General features: G+C 37.7%; 1 protein-coding gene across 2 annotated transcripts in view; it reads right to left on the bottom strand.

Annotated features, from left to right (window-relative positions):
- Positions 1–3,995: 3,995 nt before the first annotated feature.
- Positions 3,996–11,412, bottom strand: part of LOC150091533 (protein phosphatase PTC7 homolog) — a 108,865-nt gene continuing 101,448 nt past the window's right edge. Inside the window, exon 6 of one of the 2 annotated variants that reach the window (XM_090384418.1) lies at positions 3,996–4,541. In XM_090384418.1, coding sequence (XP_090240544.1) covers positions 4,429–4,541 — 113 coding nt within the window. In that variant the 3' untranslated portion in view covers positions 3,996–4,428. The remainder of the gene's footprint in view (positions 4,542–11,412) is intronic. The other variant, XM_090384412.1, reaches the window with a different exon arrangement.

Here is an 11,412-nt window from a genome sequence, read left to right as displayed (position 1 = left end):
CTTTACATATTTGAACTCGAGAAGGAAAGGGATGAATCAGATTGGTCCACTGGATATTGATGGTTCAACAGTTGAGGATCCTGCTCAGGTGGCTAACAATCTAAACGAGTATTTTGCATCTACATTCACGCATGAGGAGTTATTCAGGAAGGAGAATGATGTAGGTAAAGTAAACATTGGCAGTGAGCTGGATGATTTTGTAATAACTGAGAGGAAAGTGGAGGAGAGATTGTTGAGGATAAACATAAAAAAGGCACCTGGGGGTGGATGGGATCTATCCAGTTATATTAAAGGAGGCAGCAAAGGAAGTAAGCAAACCCCTAGCCATAATTATGAGAGCTTCTTTGGACTCAGGGGAAGTACCCATAGACTGGAGATGTGCAAATGTAACCCCAATTCACAAAGGAGGATCAAAGGCTGACACAAGTAATTATAGACCGGTTAGTTTAACTTCGGTTCCAGGAAAATTAATGGAGGCACTGGTTAAAGAAGCACTGCAGGATCATCTAGACAAGAATTCAGTTATAGCTCAGACACAGCATGGTTTTGTTAAGGGCAGGTCTTGTCTGACCAATTTGATTGGATACTATGATGTAGTCACAAAAGAACTGGATGCAGGGAATAACTTTGATATTATATATTTGGATCTTAGAAAGGCTTTTGATACTGTTGCACATGGAAGACTACTGCACAAATTGGAGCAGTGTGGCATTGGAGGCAAATTGCTGCTATGGATAAAGGGATGGTTGAATGGCAGAAGACAGAGTGTGGTAATCAATGGACACTGCTCAACGTGGACTAATGTTATTAGTGGAGTTCCTCAGGGTTCGGTGTTGGGTCCATTGTTGTTTTCTGTATTTATAAATGATATTGATGATGGTATATCAAGCTTAATGTCCAAGATTGCAGACCATACAAAGGTTGTCAAGGACACTATGCTGCTGCAACAGGATCTGGAAAAGTTGAGCAGATGGGCTGAGAGGTGGCAAATGAAGTTTAACATTGACAAATGTAAAGTACTACATATGGGAAACTGTAACCCCAAATCAACGTATCAACTCTGTGGTACTACGCTGACAGTGGTAGAGAATGAAAAGGACCTAGGGGTAATTGTGCAGGCGGATATGAAGTTCTCTGAGCAGTGCAGACAAGCTGCAAGAGTAGCTCATGGTGTCTTATCAATGATATACAGGAATTTTTCTAGCTGGGATAAGGAGGTGATTATTCCCTCGTATAAGGCAATGGTCAGGCCACACCTTGAGTACTGTATACAGGTCTGGAGGCCTCATTTCAAGAAGGATGTAGAGCTGCTGGAACGAGTACAGAGAAGGGCAACAAGATTAGTGAATGGAACAAAGGGTTGCTCTTACGAAGAAAGGCTTAAGTTTTGCAAATTACAGAGTCTGGAGACCAGGCATCGGCGAGGTGTATAAGGCTTTGAATGGCTTGAGCATGCTCAATGCCGATGGGATTCTTCCTCTTGCTCAGAATAATCACCTGAGAGGGCATAAATTCAAATTGAGGAAGGACGGATGTCGGATAGATGTGCGGAAATTTGCCTTTAGCCAGCGGGCAGTTGGTCTGTGGAATAGACTTCCATAAATTTAAGGCTCAGCTGGACAGGTATTTCGAACGAACGGAGGGGTGAAATGGGAGTAGTGGTTGTGGTTTTTTTTTTTTTTTTTTTTTTGGCTGATGCTGAATAAGCTTGCTTTCTTGCACCATATGCCCCTACTAATGGTAATGCTAATAAGTTCATATGCTTGCTTTCTTGCATCACATGCCTCCATTACTACTATTGCCAACTCACTTTAAGAAGAGTAATCTCAACCAGAATGAGCAGATGTTTGAGTATTCAATCGAAAATTGCATTCTTGTAGAATGATGTGATTCAAATCTACCTATCAATCTTACTTATTGATAGGTGTACTTTCCTTCAATCTATGAAAAATAGAAAATGACTATAGTTTGTTTCCAGAGCTATATTCATACAAACTTTTTCCATCCCTGTGATCAGTAGAACATGCTCCTGAAGTTTGACAAGACATGCACAATAATAAAAATATTTATACAGAAAAAGTGCTCATCTTGCACTGGCTGGAACTTATTCTAAACCTTTTATAAGTTATTTACAAAATGTAACCTGCTTCACAAACACATCCTTTGCATTCATCAAGGCACTGCTGTATATTTAAATAGTGGGTTAAGTGTCAATCAGTCATTCTGCAAATACTTGTTTTAAAAAATTCTGAAGTGTTCTATCATGTATTTTGAATACTCTTAACTGACTTAAAGATATTATATCACTTTAACAGTCTCTGCTGATAGCATTCTGTAATTTTTGGATTCTCTCCCCAAAACCTAAATTGATAATACATTCCTCAGATGATATCGGTGTGATTAGCAATTTAATTCAATATAAAATGACTGCATTTAATTTTTATATAATTTGGTAGTAATACAAATGTGAAATTAAAAATAAGAGTGAGTTATAAAGTAACTGGCAAGTATTTACTTATCTGTCATTAGGCACTTGTTTTTCAACCTGGCATATACAAAATAGATGGGGGAGAGGATGCAAAAATTAAAATGGTCATCAAAGTGATATAAGTATAAATTTTAATATTCCTTTAGTATGGTTTTGACTTCTGACCTGCATCCCTGATTTTGTTGGAATTTTAGAAGCATGTCTGTAAAAAATCAGATCCAGATATTAGGTATTCTGCAAACACCACAATCTGATGCTCTATAAGAGCATTTTTGGCATAAGAAATTTTTAGCATTGGATTTGATTCATTCTCTTCTTTATATTTAGATCCATCAGTTTCCTTGCATGTATGATTTGGTAACACTTGGAACACTGATATTAAGTCTTTTCTCCATATTCAAAAATATGCTCATTTTTTTCAAAAGTGCACAAGTAAAGTTACTTTTTGATAAACAGGATCTAAATAATACAGTATATATCTAATCAACTGCCAGGAAGTATGATCAGTAAAATATACTCACTCTACATCTGTTAGGCATAGCACAAGTACAGTTTGCATAATAAGTGAGTGGCAAGGAATTATCAGCATACATCCAACTTACTTCCCACAGACTGCAATTGAATACTGCCAAAATTTTAATAAATTACCAGATGTTGTTGTCATTTGGTTTTTAGGAGCATTAGCAACTAAGGCCATATTGCTCCGGGATATGCGGTGGTCATTCCCTGACCTTTCCGCATCCTCCGTATTTGGTGGTGACAGGCTCTAACCCCGGTCTAATCAAGAAGCGTGTGCTACGCACTGCTGCTCCTTCCCACCTGGCTACGGAGGCACCTATTACCAGATGATTATTGTCTTCAAATTTGAAGACAATAATACACTTAATATTAGAATGCCCACTCAATTCTCCAATATTTTCAATTTATTTTTTATTTTCTTCAACTACTCAGGATTAAACATCAATGTGCATGTATCTATTCTCTCACCATATTTTACTGTGGCAACCAGCATAAAGTAATAGAACTCAAAAAAGTTTAGTCTCCTTCTTGCCATTAGTTTTTTAATGTGTGGCTGGCTCATGTTTACTTTCAATGTTTTCAATCAGCAGTTCCTATTTAAAATGCAGTTTTGAATGGCTAATATCTTTGTAATAATTTATCTTTTTGTCTAATTCTTATATGCACAAGTAGAAGATGCAGGTATAACAGTGAGTTACTTTAAATAGAAGCTTTGGTATTGGTTTATTAATTAACCACACAGTAACTAGAAGCTCTTGGACTATAATTTAATAATAAATAATAAACAAAATTTCCTTTTACAGAAAACATATTTATTTCACTATTAACAGCATTTTTGCTATTAAACAGTTTCACACATATGGAAAAAGTGAAACTTTCATTTAAAAACATGGTTCAATTAAAATTTACAGCACATATGCATATACAGACATATATATGGAATCAATTACTTCTAAAAACAGAAAGGAGTATTTCTCCTCTATGTATTAAGTTAATTATAAAACAATTCGAATTCCTCAAGATTTTAAACATATAAAATGCCAACAGAAATGAATGCCAGAGTCTTTTCATGATAGTATTCAAAAGTTTACAATTTGAGAAACAGTTCGCTCAACACAAATTTATAACTTCCGTACTTTTTTTCACTGAAAAGTACAAAGGAAAAATAGCCAAGCTTTTGATTGCTGATAGAGGCGGGGGGGGGGGTGTTCAGAAGCAGACTGTCAAGAAAACACTGCATCCATACTGTCATGGCTTAAAGAACAAAACCATAACCCGCATCTTTCACACTTGAACTGTTCTAAACTGGACCCCATCATCTGCACTACAGCAGTTCTAGTTGTATGATTCTGGTTAGGGCCTGCAACTGATTGTAACTACAGAAACACCTATAAGTCCTACATATTACTTTCTTTCATTCTTCATCCATAATCCATACAGTTTCCTTGAGCTACAACCAAAGGTAAATCTGCTTGCTCGCTCCAGCTAGGATTGACTGATGCTAAAAGGATGGTAATGTCATCTGGCTTCCCTCCTAACAAAAATATATAAAGAGATATATGCAGAAAACTTATTCATAATGATTAACAATCACATTATTTGCAAGATTATGTTAAGTCTACTGTTCCACCATGGCTATTTCAATAGTAATGCCACCTCAACACTGACAAAACAGATGATAATAAAAGTAGCTTTATCAGTGACATTATGTGGTGCTTGAAATTTATCTTATGAAAATACAATGATAAATAAACTACAGGCAAATGAAAATATAAATGGATATAGAAGAATAGAACTATTCCAGTCTTTGTTACTATATTTTACTTATCTGCAACTCATCTTTATAGTTTAATAAGATGAATTTTGAAATCAATATCTGTCATAAAGCTACTTCTTTACAAAACTGCTTGGTCAGTGTTGAGGTAACAGCTTTGTCAGAGTGGTGATATTCTTACAATTTAGTTATGTATTACATAGACCTATGATCAGGTTATGCTGGGATTGTGTTATTGGAAAATGCAACTTAAGTGACTGACATTTCTTCATAATAAACTAAAGTACTGGAGACATATCCCTGGATCCAAATATTTAATATCTAAGTCTTTAGCAAAACAGAAGAACTGTAATAATATACCATAACTTAAATAAGGATTAATGCAGTACAGTACAACAGCAGTTCCCAACTGGTGGTTCGTAAACCCCTGTGGGTTTGCGAATATGTTCCGGGGGTGCACATTAAAATTTTTGTAATGGCGTCTGCTTAGATTTACATAGGTATATTTTTATAAACTACAAAATAGTTTAATATTAATTTATGCGGTTTGGTTCAAAATTTATATTTTACTTTTTGGGTCACGCACCCTTATATAGCGAACATGTGCAACAGGATGTTAGTGGGGGAAATTGGGTGCAAATGTGCCGATATGTAACGCACCAGTCAGTCACGTGTCAGACAAACTTTGGTGGTTCACGATATAAATATTATGTTGAAAGGGGTTCGTGATAAAAATAAGTTGAAAGGAGTTCGAGAGTCCAAAAAAGGTTGGGAACCACTGCAGTACAAGGTGATGGGCACATACTATAAAAAAAAAAAAAAAAAAAATTCAAGTACCAAAGAGAGCTGATAATGTTTGTATTATTAGAGGTTTGTATTATTGAATAGAAAGTGCTGGAGGTAAGGAGAACAGGTGGAACTAACCTCATCATCTTCCAAAAGTGGAGAAACTACATCCTCTACAGCTTGGCTAGTAGATGGCACAAGTGGATTGTTGGCTGCACTCTTGACAAGCTTTGTTTCAACATTTTTTTTTTTTTTTTGTTTTTTTCTCCCACCCTTGTCTAGTAGCCTACTGCTCAAGGGAATTATAACTTCTTTCAATTCTTTCGGCTCTGTGACTTTTGACAGAACCAATCTTCCCCCCCCCCCCCCAACACTTACCTTTTTAAATCTTTTGTCCTTTCCTCATTCAAAAACAAACATACCTTCTTCACTCTCAGATTATAAACAATTTTAATAAAAAAATTTTGAAGCTTGACAGCTGCCAAGCTAATTTCTTCTTCTTCTTCTCCATGTAGTTGATGGCACTCTTTGCTGCCCCTCAAGACTTGAGTGCTCTTACATTCATATTACAGTAAAACATGTACTATAAAACACAATCATTAAGCCCACTGTGACTAATGTCACAAGTGAAGTCCCAAAAGGTTTGGTGTGCTGGGCTCTACTGTTTCTAACATTTAGTATTAATGATATTAATGTATTTCAATATGTAGGTTTCCTGCTGATACAAAGGTGGGCAGGGTGGTTAATAACAGTAATCAAGGATAAAATAAATTATTTGGATAGGCTGAGAAATGGAAAACATATAATACTGGAAAAAGCAAGGTCTTGAATCAGGGTAGCAGTAATCAGAGAGTAACATATCACTTGGAACAGCAGCATACTCATAATAATTAGGTCTTGAGACAATCAGTCTACACTGTTCAGAAAATATTATATTAGACTATACAGTATAATATAATGTTCTCTGAGCAGTGTAGACTGAGTGTTAGTGCAGCTAATGGGGTCCAGGGAATGACATAAGGTTTGGCCTCAAAGTTCAATGAATGTAGGAAAAAATTAATTTTATTCAATGATATACAGGGTGATATACACGTTATGGTCATGTTCAATGATTTTGAAAATAAATGGAAGTGGTATGTTGTAGTTCAATATACCACTTTCAACAGATGGTGATACAGTGACTGTCCTGTAGGCCGAAAAGTTCAAGTAAAATTTAGCAACATTAATGTTGTGTCAAGATTTTGCAAAGGTGCAATGAATGGATATCAAATTTTGCTTTAAAAGGGAAAAATCTTTGACAGAAACATGAAATGTTAAAAACTATTTATGGTGATGAAATATTAAGTCATACCAGCGTGTTTTAATGCTATAAGCAGTTCAAAGTGAGACATGAGGATGTTCATGTTGACTCAAAACGTGAGCATCTGTCAACTTGCTCAAAATGAGAACAGAGTTGCAAAAGTATGAGAAATCATGAAAAAAGATTGTCATTTGACTCTCAAACTGATGACTAATGAGTTGGTATAGATCAGTGGTTCCCCATCTTTTTGGACTTGCAAACCCCTTTCAACATATTTTTATCGCCAACCCCTAAGCCTATATTCTCTGAAATCATATTAAAGTACTGAATTTTTAATATAAAATATTTACAGTACTATGTTTTTATAAGCAACATTGCATAATAATAAAAATTATTATTAAATATTATTTATACTTTGTAAAGCAGTTATTAATCAGTCCAAACTAGATTTTGAACAGGCTGAATAGAAAACTTGCTTCTTGTCCAAAAGGTAGCCGAGCATTCTGGTCTCTTTCCCAAGCTGACCTGATGGCATCCTATTTTTCTTCCAATTCATGTATGGATGATCTTGGTAAATCACCTCAAACCATTTCCAATACATTCCATTCAATGAATCCTGTGGTTTTCCATCAAAAGGATGTCAGAAGGATTTTGATCAATCTGATGCTACAAAAGCTCCAGGTCCTGATCGTATTTCTCCACTTCTTCTCAAAGCCTGTGCCCCTGAACTTACTCCTGTTTTGTGTTGTCTTGTTTCACTTTCTTATTCCAAAGGTGTTTTTGCGTCTGCTTGGAAATTTGCTCATATCCAGCCAGTTCCTAAAAAGGATGATAAATCCCTTCCATCCAATTATCATCCCATTGCGATTACTTCTATGCTTTCCAAAGTAATGGAGAAATCAATTAACTGCCAACCCTTAAACTATCTGGAAATCTTTCATCTGGTCAACGATCACCAGTATGGATAAATTCAATGGAAAAGTTTGCTCTTGACATTTCAAAGGCTTTTGATCGTGTTTGGCATAAAGGTTTCTAAATAAGCCTCCACTCTATGGTTTGCCAACTGTTCTTTGTATTTGGGTATCCAGTTTTCTTTTTGACCGCTCACTGCGGGTGATGGTAGATGGCTCTCTGTCTTCTAACTTCTCCACCTAATGCTGGTGTTTCCAAGGTTCAGTTCTTGCTCCTACTCTTTTCCACTTGTATATTAATGGCCTTCTTCCATTTCCCAGAAATCCTATCCATAGTTCTGCTGATGATAGCACATTGCATTCCAGTTTGAGAAACCCTGCTCAAACAGCTTCAACTTCTCGAGTATCCATTGCCAAATCCTTAAATGTTGATCTCCGGGCAATTCTCTAGTAGGGCAACGAAAACTTAATTTCAATCCTTCTAAAACTCAGTCCTGTCTTATATCTCACAAAAAGGATTCTTCTGCTCCTATGCAAATGTTTGGTGCCACTCCGATTTATAGGCAAGATCTTGGGGATTACCCTGACTTCTAATCTCCCTTGGCATAAAGCACTTTACAAATATTGCTTCTTCATCTAAAAAACTGGGTTTTCTCTTTCGCTCTCAGCGTTACTTTTCATCCAAACAGCTGTTTACTCTGTACAAATCGTAAATCCATCCTACCATGGAATATCGTTCCCACATCTGGGATGGTGTCCCCAAAACCTCTTGCAGGCTTCTAGATTCCATTCAAAAGAGGGCAGTTAGGTTAATTAATGTCTCAACTGCAGAGTCCCTCTGCCCTCTATCTCACAGACATTCTCTTTCTGTTGCATACCTTTTCTACAGGGTGTCTCAAAAATATTGGTACAAACATTTAGGGGGAGGTAGGTAACATCTAAAGGAATGTGAATCGCATAGGAACCCATAACCAGAAATGTCACAGGAAAAGTAGTAGCAGAGGCACAAGAAGCAGAAATGACACAAGACAGTAATTAGTGGCAAACATTTATTTGACATAATATTAACAATGGAGTATGAGACGGATGCATTTCATGATGTTACAACAGATGCTCGAAGGTTCCACCATGAGACGTGATGCATGCATGACACCGACGCAGCATGGATTGGCAGACACGGTCGAACACACCTGGAGTTTCTTTGACAGTAGCAGCAGCGCAGACGAGTCTCCCCACGAGATCCATTTCCGTCTCCACAGGCGATTCATACACGATAGATTTGAGGGCCCCCCACAGAAAGAAATCAAGGCTCGATAAATCAGGTGAGCGTGGGGGCCAGGCTACGGGTCCACCACGGCCAATCCATCAACGCCAAAAATGCATGTTCAAATTTGGTCACGAACACACCTTCCATAATGGGCAGGCGCCCCGTCATGTTGAAACCAAATGTCGAGTCTCACATTTGCTGGAACATCGTCAAGTAACTCTGGTAGAACTTGTTCAAGAAAGATCCGATATTTAGCGGAGTTCATGCGAGATGGTAACAGGTATGGGCCAACTAAGCAGTCACCGACCATACCTGCCCACACATTTATTGCGAAGCGATGTTGTGCCGCATGGGGGCGCACACCGTGTGGGTTGTCGTGAGCCCACACATGAACATTGTGCTGATTGAATAAGCCTTTGCAAGTGAAATAAGCCTCATCTGTGACCAAAACATAGGTTGGAAAATTCAAGTCTTGAACACTTTCTTGGAGAAACCACTGCGAAAAAGCCACACGTTCAGGATGACCTTGGGGGGAGCAGAAACTGAACCCTTTGGAGATGAAAGGGGTGTAAGGAATTGTTGTGCCAGACACGCTGTACTCTGCAACGAGACACTCCTAAGGCAGAGGCAATCGCACGTGTGCTGGTAGGATTATTCTGGACGGCATTCAACACACTTTCTTCCATGGCGGGAGTTCGCATCGAACGTGGTCTGCCCGCACTACTCCTGTTACCTCTAAATGACCTATAATTGCACAAATTTTGATGCACACGTGCAAACAAAGGGTGATCCGGTACATGTCTGTCTGGGAAGAGTTCTCCATAAATTTGTTGAGCAGCTCATCCATTGCCCTCTGCTAATCCATACACTAGGTGCACATCTGCCAGCTCACAGTTCATATATCGATGCATGCTCTTCGTGCGGCGACTTCACCCCCCTCCCTAGCTTCCTGCTGTCCAGGGGGGGTGGCTCTTTGGCAGAGCAATAAACAGATTTAATGATAATAAAAAATAATACTGCTTGAATGAGTAAACCAGAAATTTTCCCTCTCGCAAACTGATGAACAGCACTATGTACCGACTTATGGTGACTTTTCCGGTTATGGGTTCCTATGCGATTCACATTCCTTTAGATGTTACCTACCTCCCCTAAACGTTTGTACCAATATTTTTGAGACACCCTGTATAGTTACTTGCATGGGCATTGTTCTTCTGAATTGGCTTCTATAATTCTCACTCTCTCTTTCAAAGCAGTCCAAACACATGCCACAACCAGTCAACATCCTTTTACTTTCCAACTTCAAACTCACAGAACCAATTTATTCATTCAACTTCTGTTTTCTGGAACAACCTTCCTTCGTATGTATTTCCTGAAAGTTACAATCTACAGAAGTTCAAGTCTAATGTCAACATGTATCTTCTTTCATCTTTTCTATCTTCAACCCATGCACAGTACTAAGTACTATAGGTTCAAAGGTTGTTTAGGCAATGGTAATGCACTTCCATCATTTCTACTTCTCAGGTAGCATGCATACATCGTTTGATTATGTCTCATATTTTGAATACCTTCATGATGAGTTGCTGGGGTATTTGCACTGCTTTGAATAAGTAGCTTCACCAGTGAAGAAGACTAATGTTACTTATTCTTGGCGGATACCACCACCCAGATGGCACCGTTTCAAAGCTTGTTGGCTTACTCATTGGTGGATGGGTGGGCAGGTACCCTGTTGTTTCAATAGTGACAACCCGGTTATTAAGTATAACTCCACAATGTGGGAGATGCTTGATGTTGTGCTTGGCTTAATCTAAAACTATTTCTTGACTAAATGCCTAAGAGTATGAAAAAGGTATTTAGGCATGGGTAATACACTTCCATCATTTCTACTACCCAGGTAGTATGGATGTATCATTTGATATATTACATTACCCATGTATATACATTTCATACTCTTAGACATTTAGTCAAACAAATATCTAAAATTATTTCTTAACATAATATACTGTAAGATAGTAAAGTAATTATAAGGAACTGTGGGAGATGTGGTTTCTTTCTTTGGCAATTCTTTACTTTTTATTTAATTTTATTTTACTTTGTTTATTATTAGTTATATTTTGTAGTTTACAATAATATACCTATGTCAGTCTAAACAGACGCCATTACAGAATATTTAGTGTGAACCCCAGGGGTTCGCAAACCACTGGTTGGGAACCGCTGGTATAGATGATTCATCAAATTTTGCATGAAGATTTAGGGAAAATTTGTGCTGAAGAGCCTCATGGAGGAGCAAAGGAAACAGGGTGCCATCATGTGAAGACTTCATCCAGACTTGCCAAGACAATTCTAATTTTCTTGATGGTATTTTCACTG

The sequence above is a fragment of the Mastigoproctus giganteus genome, chromosome 1 (genome assembly GCF_048544385.1).
Source record: "Mastigoproctus giganteus isolate SK-2022 chromosome 1, ASM4854438v1, whole genome shotgun sequence".
In the NCBI taxonomy this organism is placed as follows: Eukaryota; Metazoa; Arthropoda; class Arachnida; order Uropygi; family Thelyphonidae; genus Mastigoproctus; species Mastigoproctus giganteus.
Note: the sequence above shows the minus strand (reverse complement) of the source record. Positions and strands in the feature narration are given on the sequence as shown.